This window comes from Nyctereutes procyonoides, unplaced genomic scaffold (genome assembly GCF_905146905.1).
Source record: "Nyctereutes procyonoides isolate TBG_1078 unplaced genomic scaffold, NYPRO_anot_genome, whole genome shotgun sequence".
In the NCBI taxonomy this organism is placed as follows: Eukaryota; Metazoa; Chordata; class Mammalia; order Carnivora; family Canidae; genus Nyctereutes; species Nyctereutes procyonoides.
The window spans coordinates 44,263,714-44,286,623 of NW_026575024.1; the positions used below are offsets into that span (position 1 = coordinate 44,263,714).

Consider the following 22,910-nt stretch of genomic DNA (forward strand, 5'->3'; position numbering starts at 1 on the left):
CCCTGTAACTGTCAGTCAGCTATTGCCTCAATAAGCAGCATACCAAACAACCCTTAAACTCGGTGCTTTCGAATCACAAGAAGTTCTCCTCCTGCTCACATATCTGCAGGTTGAGTGTGGTTCGATGAATCTTAGCCAGCACTGACTGAGCAGTTCTGCTTTAGGCCACAGCATGGTTGTGTTTGATTCAGGCCGTGGGTGGGTTTCATGTCTACTCCATATGTTGACCCATTGTCCGTGGACCTGTGGCTACCTGGGTGATGCTCTTCTCGTGGCAGATTGTTTGAATGCCAGAGGGCCAGTGGAAACATTGCCATGGCCTGTGGCTTCTGCTCACTCTCAGTGGAGTGGAGAAACTATACTCCACCTGCTCTAGTGAGAAGAATAGCAGAGCCACAAGGCAAAGAGCATGAAGGAAAGACATGAGGAATTGGGGAGTCATAATCCCAGCTGTCATAGCCACTTCCTCTAACTGAGTCACAGTTTTGTCAACCAGAAAATAAGGCCCTTGGACCAGGTGACCATCAAGGGTCTCTTCTGAAGCTAAAACAAGGATTCAAGGACTGGCATTGATTATGGGGTTATGGCTCAAAACAGCCTCTGCCTGAAAGCCAGTTTAGGAAACACAACCCTCCAGAATTCATTGCCCATTTCTGACTTTTCTTTTGAACTAGGGAGCAAACCTAGTCCAGTGCAGCACAGCAGCCATCCATCTTGGGTTTCCCAGGACCCTCCTAAGTTCAGATATTCTGTCCTCAAATCACCTTTTCCCAGGAACTGTTTCTTCTCTCTCAAGCTTCCTGCCTCACCTGAAAGGAACACATATAAATGCCAATCTCTGGTTGGAAAACATGGATTCCATAACTGCACCCTGGTCCCCTGACCTGCAGTCCCAGTCTGCTCCACTCAATGTTCTTTGCCATCTACACTGATATGGAGAGCAGACATTGCCCCCTGGGCAGACCACTCAGACTGCAGCCTTCTGTTCTTCTTGGGCAGAGGATCCACTAGCAGGTAGAGCTGGCATCAACCCCCAGATCACTACCTCTTCCTGCTTCTTCCAGGTCACAATCATTGGATACACACTGGGGATTCCTGATGTCATCATGGGGATCACTTTCCTGGCAGCTGGAACCAGTGTGCCCGATTGCATGGCCAGCCTTATTGTGGCCCGACAAGGTGGGATCTCCACTTAGATGGGGCGGGGATAGGGAAGAAAGGGGTCTCCTCTGGGTAAGGGTGATGGGTGACTTCAGTGCACTGTTGGTTAAAAAGCTAACTGGAATCAAAAGAACAGAGGAAGAAGATCTACCGTTAAGAAAGGCAGAGATGGGGACACCTGGGTGGCTCAGTGGTTGAGCGTCTGCCTTTGGGTGTGACCCTGATCTGGGGATCAAGTCCCACATCGGGCTCCCCACAGGGAGCCTGCTTCTCCCTCTGCCTATGTCTCTGCCTCTCTCTGTGTGTCTTCATGAATAAATCAATAAAATTTAAAAAAAAAAAGAAAGAAAGAAAAGAAAGGCAGAGACATTTCTAGGTAGCATGCAAAGCCCCATTTGGAGCTTGTGTTACCATCCTTCTATTATTAAAAATAGTCATAAATGTAATGATAGCTAACCTTTGCTGAGTGCCACACATCAAACAAAGCAGCTTAGGGATATTATCTTATTTAAACAACTCTACAGGGTAGAGAAAATCAGACCCCATTTGATGGATGGGGAAACCAAAACTTAGAGAAAACAGACTCCTATGGTCTACCCAGCTGCAGGACCCTGGCAGTGGTGGTTGCCACAGGTCAGTCCTCAGTGTATGGCAGAGCCTCCCCTCCTTCAAAACCAAGCTCACAGATGGATGCCCCTTCCAGATGGCTATGCCCTTCGCCGGCACCCATTCTAATTTATGTGACTGATTTGTGCTAGATTGCATTTGTTTTCAACAAACATAGTGTGCAGCTACAACACTTAGCACAGTGTCCCCTAGAAGTCCTCACAAAATTCCACTGCTTACATTATTTTTCTTAATAGTGCTCAACTACTTAGAAAAAGAATTAAAGACAGTGTAGAGCAGTTGGGAGATGGTACTAACATATGAGTTGGTGAGCTCATGAGAGGCTTAATAGCACTGTCGAGTTTGTCCTTTCTATAAGGATGCTTCAGAATTTGGGGAACTATATTTGGCTTTTGCAAACATTCACATTTAGCTAATGATCATGTTGAAAGGTCAACAGTTCAGTGGAAGGTGCATTTCATTCTATTCTGACCTGTTCTATTCCATCCCTTTCTACTGAAAATACATATTCTATTGAAAATAAGGGTGGTGGCCTGGGAGGGAACCATCTAGCCAACAAGCTAGCAAACCTGCTGCTAAGTCTCTGGCTGTCAGATCAAGGGTTGAGAGAGTCCTTTTGGAAGGCCCCTGCACTAGCCTCAGATCCCCTCTTCACTTAAGTGACCTCTTTTCTTTGCAGGCATGGGAGACATGGCTGTGTCCAACTCTATTGGGAGCAATGTGTTTGATATCCTCATTGGCCTTGGTCTCCCATGGGCCCTACAGACCCTGGCTGTGGACTATGGATCCTACGTGAGTTGGTTTTGCCTGTGATTCCTCTTCAAGTCTTGGGCTTTGGGGACACTGTTTTCAGGGCAAAGGCGATGTGGAAATACTAATTGTTGAGAGATAAACTCTTCCTCACTGAAGACCTTCCAAAATCAGGCTTGTGGGGAAATTCAGGCCTTGAAAACAGGATTGGCAAACTTATTCTGTGAAGGGCCAGATAGTAACACTTTGGGCTTTGTGGGCCAGATGGTCTCTGTCACAGCTATCCACCTCTGTTGCCCTAGCTGTAGACAATGTGTAAATGAGCAAGTGTGGCTGTTTCAATGCAACTTTCTGTACAGAAACTGAAATTTGAATTCTTTATGATTTTTACATGTCATGATCTGTGATATAGGATTCTTTTCATTCTGCTTAACCATTGTAAAATAGAAAAATCATTTTTAACTCATAGATGATGCAAAAATAGGAGGCTGGCCACATTTGGCCTATGGACCATCATCTGCCACCCCCTGTCTGGTGTGTTTGCTTTGTGGGCAAAATAATTTCATTCATGAAGGAAGGGACAAAAAATGCAAAATGCCCTTCCTCCCTCCCAGAGATCTGATGACAGTCAGACCCTGAGATGATGGCCTCCACGCTGTTTCTCGAGGCTAAGCTGGTTGTGATTTCAGATATATGTGTAGGTGAGTGACACAGCGGGTACAGCCCTCTTTCCCAATTTGTTAAAATATTCCCCTTCTGCTGATGGCAATTCTGTCCAAGACACTGTCTGAGGACTGACTGAGGAAGACGCTGCAATTCAAGATTTTTCCACAGGAAGACACAGGAAGAAAAGAATAATGTGCTCCAGAGTTTTTACACCCAGCCCAGTGCTGGTTCTCTAAATGTGCTACTGAGCATTACTTTGGTCTATCTACACAATTTGTTGTTAAGTAATTGTGTATCCTGAAGGAAATATGATGGCCTATTTTATCAGATGATGATTGTCCTCCAAGCTCCTTGGTGAGTGGCTGTTTCAACTAGGGAAGGTCCAGCCAGATGCAATGAAATTGAAATCCATGCAGAAAGTCCACGTGTTTTTGGTTCATCTGAAGTTACCTCTTGGCTGAGAAATTTCACCAGAGGGTGAAGATCAGCACAAGGAGATGGAAAGAAGCAGAATGTGTTCTAAGGAGTGGAGATCTCTCTCCTCTGTTGTCTGTGACTTTGGGGAATACCATGGTGAGAAAGACCACATTCCCTTGGGGGAAGGCTTCTCTCAGGAGAGAACTATGACATGAAATCTGAATGAGTAGAGAGAACAGCCATGGGGAAATTGGGGCAGCATGGAGCATTCCAGGCAAAAAGAACAGCAAGTGGAAAGGCTTTAAGGCAGAGATGCAATTGGCATGTTGGAGAGACAAAAGCAAATCCAGTGTAAATGGAATAGAGTGAGCCTGGGGGAGGGTCCCCATGCTTTGAGAGGCAGTTGGGAGACTAGGCAGGGTCAGATCATGTGAGTGCTCATCAGACAATAAACAAATAATGATATCCAAACTTCCATGACAATACAATATTGATTTAGAAAATGATGTCTTTGACGACTTTTATGAGAGATTCAGCAGCATGAGTTTTAATCCTGGGCCCTAAGCCCAGGGATAAGGACCACTTAGCCTTGCCTATTTGTAATGTCAACAGATTCCCACCAGAAAGGCCAGTTCTTCAATAGCCCCAACAGTGCACCCTAAACATTACACCTCCAGACTACTCTCTGTCTTAGACATTGCGTAAAGCCAAGCCAGTGCCCCTCAGAGTCACTGTGCCTGAATCTCCTCATCTTTCCCCTCCTACTAAAGACTACTCTGCCTCAGATGCACACATCCCATCCTCTTCCCATTGGAAATTATGTCCCTTCTTCCAGGTGTGTCTCATTCAGAATTCCTTTCTGGACCCTCCCCACCACCACCACCAATGGCATCTCTCTCCACAGCCCTTGTTTCTATTTCACTCACAGCCCTTGTCCTAAATCTTGAACTTGCTTCATGTTTTTAAGTGATGCATGTAAAATAGACACTGAAGAAATGTCCTCCAAGTTGGCCACTGAAAGGACATCATCCACTGGGTGGTCACAGGGTTCCAGATAATCTTCCTAAAATTTTATGAGTGACATTGTTGTCCATCAGGCAATTATGAAGGGACGCACATCAACCAAGTTCACAAGAGTTTGATGTATATGCGAGGATGTAAACAGATGGTAGTAAGATATACAAATGCCAGATAGGAAGCTCCAGGACACTTGTTTAACTGTGCATCAAGGACAGAGAGAACATGCAAGTGTCAGTGGGCACTAGCAGACTCTAAAGTCTAGGGTGTCAGGTTGAGAGTGGAAGCCCAACAGGAGGATTTGCTGGATAACCTTTTACCAGAGCTGCTGAGTTGCTTTATCTGAGACATCCACCCATATTATAAGGTTTTTCTCTCTGCCACAACAACCATCCTGGAGCACATTGACCAATCCTGCCTCTTTGAACTCCTTTTTCTGGGCCATGTGTGGACTCTCCAAGTTAACACACCATTCCTGTACTTAAGGTGAGGACAATATTATCTATTATACTGAATATCTCTCATTAAAGTCACTCTTCCTTAAAATACAAGTTCACCTTGATTCTGTCTTGCCATTCCTCACATCATCTCTCGGGTTTTTCTACAGTCAAATCATCTTAACTTGACTTTGTTATTCCTTTTTTCTGATTAGAAAAATAGCACATGGTCTTCATAAAAAATTAGAGAAACTCTAATTATAGAATACTCTGGAGCAGTGCCTGCCCAATAGAACTTTCTATAATGATGGAAGTGTTCTATATTGTACTGTCATATAGAGTAGCCAAAAGCTCCATGAGACTATTTAATAACTTAAAATGTGGCTGGTTCAAGTGAAGACCTCGATTTTTTATTTTAATTTGATTCTAATTAATTTCAATTTAGGTAGCCACATGTGGCTGTGGCCACCCAAGCGACTCTGTGAGGTCAGAGGATGCAATAAAAATTATGCACAGTTCAGTCTATAAATATCAATTGTTAATATGTCAGCATATTTTTCTTTCCACTTTGGTTTACATAGGTGAGACTTCACTGTACAATTGTGTGCATTGCTCTTTTTTTCACTCCTTAATATAGCAAACATGTTTTTCTTAAAATCTTACTAGAAACATCATCTTTAAAGGCAACCTCATATTCTTATTACACTAAAATTTACGTAACCATGATGCTGCTGTTAGATACATATTGCTTCAAGATTTTCATGGTTATAAATAATGATACAATACACATCTTTGTACATTGATCTTATAGATTTTAAAGATCTATAAAAATTATACATAAAACTGTATTAGCACTTGAGGTTATTTTCCCAGGGCTAGAGTTGTTATATAGAATATAAGCACTTTAAAGCTCTTTACACATGCCTAATTATTTTTCCAAATGACAGTATTCCTTACATTTTAATTTGTCTTTGCTTCATTCCTGAGATTTGGAGGACAGCTTCATGGCAATCTTCTATTCTTTTTTTAAAAAACACGTGCTTTACCTCGACATTCTGACCGCAAGAAGCTCCATGAGGGTAAGCTTCCCCGTGGCACATAGTATAGGGCATGTACATACTTGAACTATGAAAAAAGCGTTGAATCGACTTACCTTCCTTTGGAAATACTAGTCGTGACCCTCTGTCATTGGTTAGTCATACTCAGGCTTGGGTGTATCCCTCCCTCCACAGGCTCAAGCTTTGCTCTATGAAATATTCTGTCTCCCACTTCACGGTCCACCTTTAGATTCCATCTTCATTGGCACCCCCGACTCTGCCTGTCTTCTGTGCCCCTTAACCCAAATCAGAGCACTGGGTGTGGATCTGCTGGAGAACTCAACAGATCCTGGTGTTCCTCTGTTTCATTTCCCCACTTATCTCTTATTAAAGTTATGAATTTCAACTACTTTTTGTTGCCTCTGGTGAAGAGACTAGCAGGCAGCAAAAAGATGGAAAGAAACTGTGCTCTAAATATACTAGAAATTTGATCCATAAATAATAGACTTTTACCACATGGACTCTCTCTAGTGGGGAAATGCACAGACAGGGACAGGGGATGTACATCCTTCCTGTGTCTCTAAGACCCATTGTGTTTATTTTTTCTTTACTGTAGTTACAGGTCACCTCATCTAAGATGAAATCAAAACCTTTCCAAATAAGAACAGCAACTCAAAACTCATTCTAGAAGCAAACCAGTTCCTCCCCTCCAGCTTTGAAATCTCTCTGACTGAACATGGATATCAGACCTAAAATTCCAATTCAGCAAAGCACATTGTCTACCATGAATGAATCCCAATGATCTGCCCTCTTTTCCTGTCCTTCTGACATTCTCCCAACACTCTTCAGAGAGCAGAAAATTAAGCATAATTCTCATTCACTAACACCCACAGCCATGAAAACATATGCTTTTCAGGTCCCAGACTTAGTGACAGGGTGAAATCATGGAGACAAAAATTCAGGCCCTATTAGATGTTTGGCCCAAATTCACATTTTCCATCTGTAGATGACATAACTGGGTCACTTTGGTCATTCTGCTGGGATTGTGCAAGGAGCACATCTAATTCTGTGGTTTAAGATTGCCTTTAACTGAAGTGGAGGGGAAAATACAGGACAAGAAACAGGCTACTTCTGTGCCAACAGCCATGACACACAAGAGAGTGCTCCTGGGGGAACTTTTGGTCAAGAGACTGGAGAAAGACATGTCGTTGCATTTTCATCCAAATGTTGCTATTTCTGTACTCAGTTCCAGAGGGGTATTCATTTTATTCCCAGAATACAAACGTCCAATGCAGGCCTCTCTTTTGAAAGCAGAAATTCAGTAATGTAATCTATAAACAGTTCATGAACCCCAGGGAAATCAAGATATATATATATATATATATATATATATATATATATATATATATATATGGTGTGAGGTAGGGGTCCAGCTTCATTCTTTTGAATGTGGACATACAGTTGTTTCAGAACCATGTGTGGAAAAGATTTCATTTTGAACTTTTAAAATTCAAAGGAAAATTTTTGTTAACCTATTTTTTAATTTATTTTTAAAATTTGAATATAGTTGACACACAATATTACATTAGTTTCAGGAGTACAACTTAGCGTTTTGACAAGTTTATACATTATGCTTTGTTCAACACAAGTATAGCTACTGTCTGTCCCATTACATCACTATTACAGTATCATTTATTGTATTCCTTATACTCTTTTATTCCCATGGCTTACTCATTCTGTAACTGGAGACCTATATCTCCCATTCCCCTTCACCCATTTTGCTATCATCCCACTTTCCTCCCCTCTAGCAATCACCAGTTTCTTCTCTGTATTTATAAGTCTGATTCTGCTTTTTGTTGTTTATTCCTTTATGAGATTCCATTTATGAGTGGAATCATAAGAGTATTTGTCTTTCTCAGTCTGACTTATTTAACTTATCCTAATAACCTCTAGGTCCATCCATGTTGTCTCAAATGGCATGACCTGATCCTTTGTTATGGCAGTATAATATTCTGCTGTATCTTCCTTATCAATTTATCTATTGATGAACACTTAGGTTCCTTCTGGGTCTTAGCTATTGTAAATAATTCTGCAACAAACATAGAATGCATATATCTTTTTGAGTTAATGTTTTTGTTTTTTCTGGGTAAATATCCAGGAGTGGAATTACTGAATCATGTGGTATTTCTACTTTTAATTTTTTGAGGAACCCTCTCCATAATGTTTTCCATGGTAGCCACACCAATTTAAATTCTCACCAACAATGCACAAGGATTCCTTTTTCTCTACATCTTTGCAAATACTTGTTAATCTTTGTATTTTAGATTTTAGCCATTCTGACACAGGAGAAGTGATATCTCATTGTGGTTTTGATTTGTATTTCCCCAATAACAGGTGATGTTAGACATATATCTTTTCATGTGTCTGTTGGCCATCTGTATGTCTTCTTTAGAAATATGTCTACTTGTTTTTTAGTAATATTCACAACTTAGGAGATATTAGGAAGCCCATGATGTATTTAGTTTAAAGCTATGTGGTCTAGAATCCTATATTTTATAAATAGTAAAATCTTAACTTAAGGAAAAGTTTTGAGCCTGAGTCAAAACAAAAAAGTAAATGGTCAAAAGGCAGGGAAGTACAGCCAGGTGAGCTGATTTAGGGAGGGACAGAGTAATAAAACCAGCCTCAGATCCTAGCAGCATTCTTTAAAATGCTACATTTTTTTTTTTGTATTTTAGTCAGATAGTTTGATCTCTTTGGTTGGGAGGGCATTCAACAAAGAGGAAATCCCATAGGCAAAAGAATATTTCAAGTCCTGACCACATGCCTAGCTCTCTAGCCCTTCCATGTGCTGCCCAAATACAGCCTGCACTGCACATTACATCATCTGTTCTCCATGTCCCTGTTGATCCATTCTCTTTCCTACATTGTCTGTTATGTACCCACATCATCTACTTGCTATTAGAATGTAGGACCATATCCATTTTGTGTTTGCCATTCACACTGCACACTTTGCCATCTTGCACATAGCAGGACATTTTACTTGTTTAAATAGACAATAAATCTTGGGCAGCCTGGGTGGCTCAGCGGTTTAGCGCCGCCTTCAGCCCAGGGTGTGATCCTGGAGACCCGGGATCTAGTCCCATGTAGGGCTCCCTGCATGGAACCTGCTTCTCCCTCTGCCTGTGTCTCTGCCTCTCTCTCTCTTTGTGTGTGTCTCATGAATAAATAAATAAAATCTTTGAAGAAAGGAAAGAAAGAAAGAAAGAAGAAGAAAGAAATAAATCTTATTTCCTCAAAAGTAGGGGCAAAGCAACTCCTTGTGCATCAATAACTTCTGAGATAAATACACACATACATACATATGTATACATACATACATACATACAAACTTCTGAGAGCTTTGCCATATTTCAGCTCAGGTAAAAAGAATTTATATTTGTAGTGGTGATTCTGAGTCATCAAGAAAAAGTTGGGAAATATTCTCATCAAAAACAATTAAGTTGCTGGCCTATAGAGAAATGGACTTTAATTTTCTGGGAGACTTTACTTGTAAAGACTATATCTTTGCTAGTAATGGTAGACCAAAGTAGTGACCTAGGATTTGGCCCAATAAATCTCTGTCTTTTGGTTTTCCTGGAAGCCAGGGGTCCCGGAAAATGGCCATCTGGAACCAGATCACCTCACAGAAGGGATAAAGGGGCTGCTACGAGAGGCTTCTTTTGTCTGCTCCAGCTCACCTTTAGGTGTCAGCTTGGATGTCTAATGTGATCTCCCAAGCTTGGATCAGATGTCGTTCCTGTGTTTTTGAGCAGCTCCCATCAAAGCTTACCTTTGCTCCTTTACCTGAGTCTCCCCCAGATAGGTGATCTCCCTAAGGGCAAGAACTATTCTCATCTTATGCATTTATTGTTTCCTCTATGCCTGGTAGTGCCTGGAACTTAGAACATGCTCAACAAGTATTTGTTGGATGGATGGATGGATGCATGCATGGATAGATGGATGGATGCACCAATGATCCTAAATTTCCCACTGTGGGTAGAAAACATGTGAATAGAACAAAATGAAGGAAAAGGATAACCTGATAAAAGAGCACAAGGGAAGATAACAGCAATAAGAATAGCTTAGGGGCGCTTGGGTGGCTCAATCAGTTAAATGTCTCTTGGTTTCAGCTCAGGTCATGATCTCTGGGTTGTGAGATAGAGCTTCATATCAGGCTCTGCACTCAGGGTGGAGTCTGCCTGAGATTCCCTCTCCCTCTGCACCTCCCACTACTTACGCACTCACTCTCTCAAATAAGTAAATCTTTAAAAAAAAAAAAAAGGAATAGCTTGATATTCATTGAGTACCTATGTGCCAGGCACTCTAGGGACACCATGCCTGCATGGCTTCATCTAGTCCTGACAACAATTAAGTAAGGCAAGGATTATTTCTTCAATCAACACTGTTGTTTGTGCAGCTGCTAAATGTGTCAAGAACTTGGAGAGGTGCTAAGAACACAGAATTACAAGATAGAGGAGACCCTCCGCCTTAGAATATGCACCGGAGTGAGGGGGAAGTCAGACAGTTCATGAGTGACAAGTACATGAATGTGCTAACTTGGGAGAGCAAAAGCCTCATGAAGACAATGATGTGATAGGGTGAGTGGCACACATCACTGGATTCATTGGACAGGGAGGTGGGTTCTGTGCTGAAGAGCAAATGATTAGAAAGAGGGCAGGAGGAGCATTCTAGAAAGAGGGAATACTAGTGCCAAGGCACTGAAACATGCTGTGTCTGAGAATAGAAGGGAAGGAAGCCAGGCAATAGAAATGCAGGAGTGAGGTGGGCAGGAGTCATGGGTTTCACTCTTTGTGCATTGCTATCCCAAGTCCTCTTCTGCAGGTCAAAGAGGTTGTCACAGCCAGAAATAGGCAGAGAATATAGTGAGACTTTTTTTTCTTGCCACAGTAGGAAGGAGGAGACTATTGCCAAAAACAAAGAGCACCACAATGCCACCATGCATGGTTGAGGACACAGGAGCATGAGGGGCATCACTGGGATGGGATTTTAGACCAGATACATCTCTGAGTTTGAATCTCTGCTAGAAGAGAGGACAGGATCTGCTTTTAGGCTTAAGTGAGTTCTGCAGCTTTACATAAAGAAGGACCTGGAAGGAATAAACAACTCCTGACCCCCAGATTCCTCACTGCCCAGGCCATGATGCCTTATATGTCTACAATGGATTTCTGACTAAAGATTGGAGGAAATATTTTTGATCCTTCCATGAGGATTACACATTTTTCAGTCCCTGGGTCCTACCTGGTTTTCATCAGGCCCCCCAGCCCAGCCCCCAATGCTCAGCCACATGTGTAGGGCATCTGTGTAACCTCATAACATGATACCCAACTCACTTGGAAAAATAGTTCCAGGTACATGAAAAAGCAAACTTCAGGGTTTATTTGCCATGAGCATTTTGCCTTCCCTCTTCACCTCCAGCTTTTTCTGAGAGAGAGAGGCTTCATTTCTGTAAGGACACTCAGGGGCCTCCTTCCATTTAGCATGACAGTAATCCCATGACATCTCTCTACATCTCTCCCATCAGAACCCAGAAGCCTGTGGGGGTTTAATAGTCTCTCCTGCCCTCACAACAGACCTGCTGACAATTCTGAAGCAATTTTTCCATCTCTACTAGTTGGAGTTTCCAAGTCATAATTATTGGGTAATTACCATCAAGACAGCTGTTTTGTGCATGGTATTAGGTTCAGGCATTTGATAGTGAGGAATAAATGCAGTCTTACAGATTTTGACATTTCTTAGCACTTGCGGTTTGCTCAGAAGCCAGCTAGCTACCTAAGTGCCTGAAATATTTTTAAAACTCAGAGTTTGGGAAATGAGCACTTCTTGTCCCATTTTGGTGATGAATGTCTGTTCCACATGCTCTAGCAGAACTAAGAAAGTCACCAGGCAAGCTCCAGGAAGCCAGAACAAAACTCAGATCTCTAAGCTAAGCCTTAGAAATGCAAAGCAAATCCACAAAGTAATAGAGGGAGGAAGAGTCTATTTTTTTTTCCAAGCAAGAACGCATCTAACCCCAGAATCCACAAAGAGAAAAAGAAGAGGTGATCAGAAAGATTCTTATCCTATACTTTCTGCCCAGTTCATTCTTTTTCTGATCAAACATTAACTGAATGCTTACTGTGTGCTAAACTGGTAACCACCATTGGGAATACCTCAGTGAGCAGGCCAGACACTGTCCTGTGCCCCTGGAACTGCAACCTCTGGAAAGAGACAGTAATACAAGCAATTCCAAAACAAAGTGTGATGCATGACCTCCTAAGGGCTAGTGGTGCAGGAGTTGCATGGTATGTGGCAGGGGTTGGGGACCTCCAATGCTTGTAAGTGATGCTTATTCTGAGAACCTGAGATTATCGGGAGCCAAGCGGTAAAGAATGTAAGAGGGACAGCTTGTAGAAGATTGAGATCCAAGAAAACTTCACACTCGGAAAGACCTGAGAATAACACCTGGGATGGGAGTTGGGGGTATGTGGGAGCAGGAGGGATATGGCAGAGTAGAGGGATGAGTGGCTGGGATGAAACAAGAGACAGAGAGGGACCATGTGCTAAAGGATATGGTGAGCTAGAGCCATGGCAGTAGGAAAATGAAGGGTTATGAGGGAGGGAGTGTTGTGATTATATGCTCCTTTTAGAAAGAAGATTCTGACTACTATAAGAGAAGGGGTTGGAGCCAGATCAGACTGATGATAGGTAAGACTGGCTATGAGACATTTGCAGGAGAGAGAAAACATAGTGACCTGGACTAGGGTAGCTGTATAAGTTAGCTATTGCTACCATAATGCTGCATAACAAACCATCCCCAAACTCAGCAGCCTGCCATACATTAGCATGTATTTCTCATTCATGCATCTACAAGGTGACAGGTGTTGGCTGATCTAGGTTTGGATCCAAACTTCAGACGGGACTATTCCTGTGTCTCTCATCCTCTTTGGACCACTGACTTCCTGAGACACATTCCTTCCAGGATGAAAGGCACAAGAAGTCATGTCAATGATGGATATACATTTCAAACCTGCGTTTGTGTTAAATCCACTAATATCCCATTGGCTAAAGTAGATCACATGGCCAAACCCAAATCCAAGAGGCAGAGAAATGCTCCTGTCTACCACAAGGCTGTGGAAAGGAGGTGGTCACAGAACTCTACTACAGGGGAGAGGAATTGAGATCAGTGGCCCACTCCACTTCAGTTATAGCAGTAAAGCAGAACAATAAAAGGCACCAGAAGGAACTGCAGAATAAAAATCAGCAGAACTTGGTGGTTGCTTTAGCATCAGCCCCTAAATACATGTTAAAGGGGAGATGATTTGGGACTAAGCAAGGGTCTGGTCATCCAGAGATTTTGTTGGCTGTTGTGAAAAGTTTGGATTGTGCTTTAACTGCCATTGAGGATTCAAACAAGGTAAAGGTATGATTCACTTTATGTTTTAAGATAATATTTTATACTGTGTGAAAATGCATTACGAGAAGGCAAAGAAGAGGAAGACAAGTTAGGGAGCTGGTGACAAGATGCTGGCGACATGAGATAAGGTAGTGTGAGAGTAGAAAGGGATAAAAAGAGATTTTTCAAAAGAATTGACAAGGTTTTCTGATGGATGTATGGAGGGGATGAGAAAGAAAAATTGAAAGTAATTTCTAGTGCCCTTTATGGAGATGAGGAAGACAGGTGGTGGGATGGGGAACATATTTAGGAGGAAGTAACAAGGGGACAGATTATGTATGATATGTGTGAGGGTCATCCAAGTGGAGATGTCAGGTAGACAGTGGGATAAATGGGCCTGAGTTCAGGGCTGAGGTCTTGGCTGCAGGCATAAACTTGGAAATCAGTAGCTTTAAATGGTTTTCGAGGCATAGAGCTCATAAAGGAAGTAAAGGTAGATATAGAAGAGAGCCCAGAACTATATTCTGATGTTGGGTTGGGAAAAATAAAAACATCTAGTGAAGGAGGCTGAGGAACAGTCAACCAGAAAGTGGGGCTGTGGAGCCAGGAGAATGTTTCAAGGGTGGTGTGACCAAGTACATCAAGGCTTTCCCGAAAGCTTTTCTTCTAAGACCAACCTTCAGCCAACCATTTCCTCCTCCAAGAAGGCTACTCCTGCCAAATTTACTCCCTCCAGAATCCCATGGGACTGTTATCACTGATGTGCAGGAGCTAGATCTCTCTCAACTAATGCTCCCCAGAACCCAGGAGAAGGCCTGGGCCTGTGTGGCATAAACCAACAAGCTAGTCAGTTCTTAAGTACTTGCACATCCTTCCTTCTCATCTTTGGGAGTAAGCTTTCCCAAATCAGGTTCCCAACATCTGGATACTGCTCCTGCTGCCAGGTCCGGCTTTCCTTTGTTCTGATAATCCCTTTCCCAACCACGAACAGACAGTGGGGCACTGAAACCTCCTCTTACAGGTTCACCAGAAGAGATTGCATGACTCTTTGTAACCCCACCTTCAGTGAGGCCATAATGGTGGCTTACAACCAGCCAGACTGGAGCATTTGCACCATGGAAGGCAGCAAAATGCCAGAATGCCAGGGCCAAACTGTTACCACAGCATCTGGATAGGGAATCTGGGGACTGTTGGCCAACGTCTTACTGAATGGTTCTTCCTGAGGTTGTCCTAGCAGAGCTCCTGGGAGCTACAGTGATGCTACCCAATCCCATTAAGGGAAATCTTGTGTTAAATTTCAGGCACTGTGTCAGAAAAATGAGGTGATATTTGGGGATTTACAGATCCCCTGTGGATGGGCTTTCCTGGGTTGCCTAAGGCCTGAAGCCTATTTATTTAACTACTCCAGTTTAGATCCACCCCCAAACACCGTTCAATCCTGAGACAAAGATTTGAGGTGAGGCAGGTATTGAGGAGAGGTGGGACACTCCAGCGGGGAAGCGGGGAGGTGAGATGGGTAAGGAAGGCAGCCAATAGCAGTCACGGTGACTAAAGTTGAGCCCATGAGGTTGAGGGCCTCTAGCAAATGGTGCACACTCCTATCTCAGAATGACCCCATCTGAGGGGCAGGGGAGCCTCGTATTTATGTATCCATCCCAAGAGTCACTGATACAGGGCAGCTTGACACTTCCATAGTTCGGGGACAAGCTCTCCAGGCACAGACACTAGTACTCATTGTGGAGAGGCAGTACTCATTATCCCACAAAAATGATAAGAAGGAGTACTGGGACATGCGGTCTCAAGGGCATTTGCCACACTGACATCTGTAGTTCTTACAGCTTATTCAGAGTGACAGTTTATTCAGGATGGTTTCAGAAATGATAGGCAGGAAGGACTAGGATGCCACTTTTGAGGGCTATTAGTGGGTGAAGAGAATTCTAGCATTTTCCACGTGCCCTTCAGGGTGCAAGGAAGAGTCTAGAATTTACTGTCAGAATTCCAATTCTCAGTCTACACTAATCCCTTACCAGCTCCTTGGTTACGTGTGATATTGTGATGTATAGTAAGAAATACGTTTGATCTTCATCCCTGTTTCTAGAACAGAGCTCCTAAAATTTCTGGATTTTTCCAAAGAGCTATAGGTATCTTCTTTTATGTTAATGAAGTGACTTTTGGATCCCACCTAAGGATGGGAGCTGGTTGTCAGGAGAACCAACCATGTAATTAAAAGGCTGAAATTTCCAATCCAAACCCTGACCTCCAGGAAGACGAGAGAGGCTGGAAGTTGAATCAGTTGCCAATAGCCAGTGAATTAATCAATTGCCTCTGCAGTGAAGCTTCCAGAGGGACAGGGTTCAGAGAGCTTCTGGATTAGTGAACATGTGGAGATTTGGGGACAGTGGTTTGCTGGGGACACTATGGAGGCTCTGCTCCCTTTTCCAATACCTCACCCTGTACATCTCTTCCATCTGGCTACTCTTGTTATATCCTTATATAACATACCTGTCATCTAGTTGGTAAAATGTGTCCACTCTAACAAACTAGTCAAACCCAAGGAGGAGGTCCTTGGAATCTCCAATCTAATATTGAAAAAGACAACCAGAACCGGGGGCATCACAATGCCGGATTTCAAGTTGTACTACAAAGCTGTGATCATCAAGACAGTGTGGTACTGGCACAAAAACAGACACATAGATCAATGGAACAGAATAGAGAATCCAGAAATGGGCAACTCTATGGTCAACTAATATTCGACAAAGCAGGAAAGACTATCCACTGGAAAAAAGGGCAGTCTCTTCAATAAATGGTGCTGGGAAAATTGGACAGCCACGTGCAGAGAATGAAACTAGACCACTCTCTTGCACCATACACAAAGATAAACTCAAAATGGATGAAAGATCTAAATGTGAGACAAGATTCCATCAAAATCCTAGAGGAGAACACAGGCAACACTGTTTTTGAACTTGGCCACAGCAGCTTCTTGCAAGATACATCTGTGAAGGCAAAAGAAACAAAAGCAAAAATGAATTATTGGGACTTAATACAGATAAAACGCTTCTGCACAGCAAAAGAAACAGTTAACAAAACTAAAAGACAACCTACAGAATGGGAGAAGATATTTGCAAATGACCTATCAGATAAAGGGCTAGTTTCCAAGATCTATAAAGAACTTATTAAACTCAACAGCAAAGAAACAAACATGAAATGGGCAGAAGATATGAGCAGAAATCTCACAGAGGAAGACATAGACATGGCCAACACGCACATGAGAAAATGCTCCACATCACTTGCCATCAGGGAAATACAAATCAAAACCACAATGAGATACCACCTCACACCAGTGAGAATGGGGAAAGTTAACAAGACAGGAAACAACAAATGTTGGAGAGGATGTGGAGAAAGGGGAACCCTCCTGCACTGTTGGTGGGAATGTGAACTGGTGCAGCCACTCTGGAAACCTGTGTGGAGGTTCCTCAGAGTTAAAAATAGACCTGCCCTACGACCCAGCAATTGCACTGCTGGGGATTTACCCCTAAGATACAGATGCAGTGAAACAGCAGGACACCTGCACCCCGATGTTTCTAGCAGCAATGTCCACAATAGCCAAAGTGTGGAAGGGGACTCGGTGTCCATCAAAAGTTGAATGGATAAAGAAGATGTGATCTCTGTATACAATGGAATATTACTCAGCCATTAGAAATGACAAATACCCACCATTTGCTTCGACATGGAGGGAACTGGAGGGTATTATGCCGAGTGAAGTAAGTCGATCGGAGAAGGACAAACATATGTTCTCATTCATTTGGGGAATATAAAAATTAGTTAAAGGGAATAAAGGAGAAAGGAGAGGAGATGAGCAGGAAACATCAGTGAGGGTGACGGAACATGAGAGACCCTTAACTCTGGGAAGGGGAGGTGGGCAGGGGGATGGGGTGACTGGGTGACGGGCACTGAGCAGGGCACTTGATGGGATGAGCACTGGGTGTTGTGCTATATGTTGGCAAATTGAACTCCAATAAAAAATATACAAAAAAATAGAATAATAAAATAAAATAAAATAAAAAATAAAATAAAACGAATCTCCAATCTATAGCTAGTCCATCAGAAGTACAGGTGACCTCTGGACCTGTATTGTCATCTGGGGTGGGGGAGGGTTGTCTTGTAGGATAGAGCCCTTCACCTATGGGATCTGATGCTGTCACTGAGTAAATAGTGGACAGCAAAAAAAAAAAAATTTTTTAAAGAGTTAAGTTGTAGGATACCCATCTGGGGTCACAGAAATGCTTGGGTGTGTGGGGAAAACCCACACCCACACATGAATGGAAATTGGTGAGCAGAGTCTTACCTTGGCCAAGTGCTGAACTCCTAGAGCATCAGTTGTGTCATCTTTGCATGAGGAAAACAAAACCCGCCCTATCTTCCTCCAGAATCGCCACTAGAATTCCATGAAACCCTATATTTGTGAGAGCCTCTGGACAGGATGGGACTCAGGCACCAGCTGTCATTAAAGTGCCTCTTCTCTGTAGGCTTATTCACTTTCTCACCACATTTAATTGTTCAGGGGAAGAGATTCCCTCCCGGTGATATCTTACAACATCAAACCAAGGCTAGACACATCAATTTGGAGCCTACACCAACACAGGTTTTCCAGTTACCCAAATCTTAAAATGGAAAGTGACATGAAGCAAGTGTTTCAGGTCATACATATTTAGCAAAAATCCAGGATCTTCTTATTTTTCCTAAAAAATTGGCTGGTTGTGTGGAGCTAACCTCAGACCAGGGAGAGATTTTAAACTGTAGTATGGGGGAAGTGAGAATCTTTGAAGCTGGCGATTTCTAACCCCCTAGGGTAAGATTTAGGGAACTATTTATGAGCCATGTGCACACATAAAACTCGGTCTGAATGGGTGTCTATGTGTGCATCCAGATGAAAAATATGCATGCATTGTGGGCTAAATTCCTGTTGACTTGGCAACCAGCCAGCCTTCTGTTTTCTCTGCAACAACTGCCATGAGGAATTAGAGAATGAATTCACATATTTTGAAGGCAAGAAATAAAAACAGTATTAAATGTCAGGGCAGTTGGGCCTTGCATGCTCTCTGGTGGGCATTGCCATGAAGATTTTCTGCATTTGCACTTAATGGACCCTGCCTCAGTGACTCAGGAAGCAGGAAAACCATTGTTTAGATCAACACTATGCACAGCTAGGGCTCCCATGCCTTTTGCAAAGGTAGCCCAGAAATGAGAACAGTCTGTGCTATTGTCTGGCTTAACATGCCCCAAGAAACTAGTTGAGGGGGTTGAGTTAAATTTGCTGCCCTCGGGGAAACTTATTGGGGTGATAGAACTGTTCTATTTTTTTTTCATGGCTAGTTCGTATTTTATTGGACTGTTGATTTCAGTGCTTCTGTGATGTCAACCTAACAAAGGACTAAATGTTTAGTTGAGGGGATGAAGCCTCCCACAAATTTGAGCAAACTTAAGGTAGTTGGAATCAGGGAAAAGTCTACTGAAGGGAGGTCCTTGGTTCCTAACAGTTCTAAAGATTTAATGATCAGTTTTATGGAAAAATTTGAAGTGTCCAGATGTCCTTTAGGCAGGAGAAACAGGAAGGACTGGAGGACGTAGGCAGTGGGGGCAGACGGTCTGCAGCATGGACGGCTGGACTGCAGAAGCCGCTTTCCCGTCGGTCCGTAGGTCGAGGATGCTTTCCTCAGACAAGGGATGGAACTGTTTTATATCTTGTTGAGATGTGGGTTACATGGGAACATGCATTGGCATTGATCAAAACTTAGCCAATAGTAGGGATTTGAGCCTTTACTATATGGAGATTATGCCTCAAATTTTTTTACCAAAAAAAAAAAAAAAAACTATTTCGGTGCCCCCTCACTCTTTTCCCTAAAAAGATCAGCTTAGGGTGCCCAGGTGGCTCAGTTGGTTAAGTATCTGCCCTCCACTCAGGTTATGATCTCAGGGTCCTGGGATTGAGCCCTGCATCTGGCTTTCTATTCAGCAGGGAGCCTGCTTCTCCCTCTCCCTCTGCCATTCCCCCCGCTGGTGCATGCTCACACTCTCTCTATGTCAAATAAATAAACTCTTTAAAAAATTTTTAAATATAAGCTTAAAGCCACCCCCCCACATCCGTCTCCTCATCCAGCTCTGCACTCTTGTCCCTTGCCACCCAGCCTCACTGCCTCCAACATGCACATGCACCCACGTGTGTGCGCACATACGCACATACATCCATGCACAAGCATACACATGTGCTCAGCTTATTTAAGCACACAATGTATGTAGACTAGTGGGAAGCTAGGTACTGTGTGGAAGGAGGAAAACCTGAAGACCTGGGCATCTGCTGTCAGAACAGTGGGACTAGCTGGGAGCTAAGAAGACTACCCAGGCAAGGTCAGCACACGATCTGCATCAGAAGTGGGGATAGGGCCAGCAAGTTCAGTGAACTTGGAAGAGACAAAAGGACTTAGGGAGGGATGAGCAGAATAGAGGTGGGGCAGAAAGGAGGTACACACCCCATCTGACCAAACTGAGATTCCAAAAGGGAGACAGCGGTATGTTAAGGTGGGGAAGGTGAATCTCTCCTGTTTGGAGAGGCTCCCAAGTGCTCAGCTACAGAGAGGAGATGCTGGGGTGTGAAAGACTGTTTGAGGCCCCAGCAGACCCCCTGGCTATCTTCCTTATCTTCATTCCTGCTTCTCCTATGAGTGAGAGGGGCCACTGTAGGTCTCTTTTCATTGTGTTTGTGAACTTTAAAATCAATGCATGTTAATGGCCCCAAACTGGAAGCAACCCAGATGTCCATACACAGTAGAATAATTAGACAAATGATGATATATTTATGCTGTTACAAAAGAAAATGAGCTATTGATACAATGAAAAACACAAAGGAAATGAAGAAATCTTTAAAAATTATGCTGAGTAAAAGAGAATACTGGTATAAAAGAATGCATATTATAGGGCTCCATTTATATGAATTTTCTTGGCTGGGCTAACCTTAGAAGCAGTGATTAATGCTGGTGAGACTGATGAGGGGATAACAGAACTTTCTGGGGAGGATGGAAGTGCTCTATATCACGGCTACAGTTTGGGTTACACGGGTATATATGTTTCTCAAAACACATTGAACACTGCAATTATGATTTGTGGATGTCACCACACAGAAATTGCATATAGAAACAAAAGACCTGTGAACTAAATCCAGCCCTTCGGTAAAATGGTACAATAAACGGGTATAATTCTTTCCATTTTTCTGAATGCTTGAAAACTTTCATGATAAAATGTTAGGAGGAAAAAAATCTACACACATTCACAGAAAAATAAAGTGGAGAAAAGGGACAGGGAATATTGGACAGGATTGTATTGCCTCTGGAACACCATCTGGAAAGTGGCAGCCAGGGTCTCCCTGCTCCCAGCCTCTCTCTGACCAGTCTACTCTGCTCCATTTGACTTCTGCAATGAAATGGATGCATCGTCTGTTCAATGGTTATGCACTGAAGCATGTGGTCTGTGCTCAGCCCTGTGCCAGGCAGAGCATAAAATCTGACATGGTCCCCACCCTTGTGGTGGTTGTTATCTACCGACACTTTGATCAGGGGACTGCTGGGTGGTGAGTTTATAAAAGAAGCAGCCAGGGGTACCAGAGAAGGGATTAGATGGCTCATGAATGAGTGGAGAATAATGGCTCAGACACATTGAGAACTCACTGTACGCTGGGTCCTGTTCAAGCTTTTTTTTTTTTTTCAAGTTGCTTTATTTTTTTAATAATAAATTTATTTTTTATTGGTGTTCAATTTGCCAACATACAGAATAACACCCAGTGCTCATCCCATCAAGTGCCCACCTCAGTGCCCGCCACCCAGTCACCCCCACCCCCACCTTCCTCCCCTTCCACCACCCCTAGTTCGTTTCCCAGAGTCAGGAGTCTTTCATGTTCTGTCTCCCTTTCTGATATTTCCCACTTATTTTTCCTCCTTTCCCCTTTACTCCCTTTCACTATTATTTATATTCCCCAAATGAATGAGACCATGTAATATTTGTCCTTCTCCGATTCTGTTCAAACTTTTTAACATGGATTAATTCAGTTAATCCTCACAACCACCTCATGAGGTAGAAATTGTATTATCCCCTTTTACTTCTCAGAGGCTTGGGGAAGTTAGGTCCCTTTTCCATGATTATAAAGCAAGTGAGTGGCTGAGCAGGGATTCAGAACGGGTTCGGTGAACTGGTCTGAAGCCCATGCTCTAAACCAGGGATCAGCAAACTTTTTTGGAAAGGGCCAGAGGGGAAATACAAGTTTTGTGGGCCACATGGTTACTATAAAACTTCTTGACTCTGCTACTGCTACATGAAGGCAGAAGTATACAATATGCAAATACACGAGCTAAGCTCCAAAAAATTTCATCTACAAAATCAGGCAATGGGCCAGATTTGGCCCATGGCCCATAGTTGGCCAACTCTTGCTCCAAACCAACCGTAGTCTCCAGTGATTGGGAGATGTTCTAGTTAGACCCAGGGGCATCTGAAGGAGCCATTCCTGATTGCCATGTCCGTATGCAGGTAGGGGTTCAGATAGCAAGGAATACATCTACATTCTGAGACCTCAGGTCTGTAATGAATGAAAAAACAAAAATTACCCCTGGGTGCAATCCATTACCAAAGGAAGATTGTAGAGGAAAAGGTGAAAATGTGAAAAATACTCATAAACCCCACCACGTCAGTTGTCTTTAGCCTTTGGAGCCAGATTTAGAATTTGAGAAGCACCACTCTTCAACATTTTATGTCAATGGAGGAAGAGTAAAGCTCCAAAGCTCTAGTTGAATATGATTCATTTTGAAAAGACAGAAGGCTTAGCCAAAGAGAATTTTCCTGCTTGGAGCTTGGCTCTCACTAGCTCTTTGGTTTCCTAAGGGCAGGAAATCACTTTATGCAATTCTTATTGCTGACAAGGATTCAACCCTGGAGCTCAAAGGGTGAGTGGGGCTAGGATTGCATTGACCACATGCTTAGAAGAATCCATGCAATGTTGATAGTTAAGAGCTCAAAAGGGTATCTGAGTGTGTGTTCACAGTTTCAGGGTGAGCCCAAGGACTGTATGAAGAGGAGAGCTTCAGCGGACTCTTCCTCACTCTGCACAGCGGCTGCCATCTCACTCTGGAAGCCCTGCTTCTGCCCTTCAACTCTCTGGTCAGGGTACATGTAGGATTATCGTAGGTTCAGTATGGACAGAATACTTTTTCAGTAGAAGGCATTTGTGATATACTCCTGGATACTGGCCTCTTTATACCTATCCTGCTGATGGAAGGAGAAAATCTACCTATAGCCAGATGGAAAGTCTGCAGGAAGATAAGC

At 43.0% G+C, this 22,910-nt stretch overlaps 1 protein-coding gene across 1 annotated transcript in view; it reads left to right on the forward strand.

Moving 5' to 3' along the window:
- The window catches only part of SLC24A3 (solute carrier family 24 member 3), a 481,527-nt gene that overhangs the window by 451,492 nt on the left and 7,125 nt on the right, over nucleotides 1-22,910 (forward strand). The window contains exons 14-15 of the mRNA XM_055305422.1: nucleotides 1,065-1,179; nucleotides 2,468-2,580. Coding sequence (XP_055161397.1) covers nucleotides 1,065-1,179; nucleotides 2,468-2,580 — 228 coding nt within the window. The remainder of the gene's footprint in view (nucleotides 1-1,064; nucleotides 1,180-2,467; nucleotides 2,581-22,910) is intronic.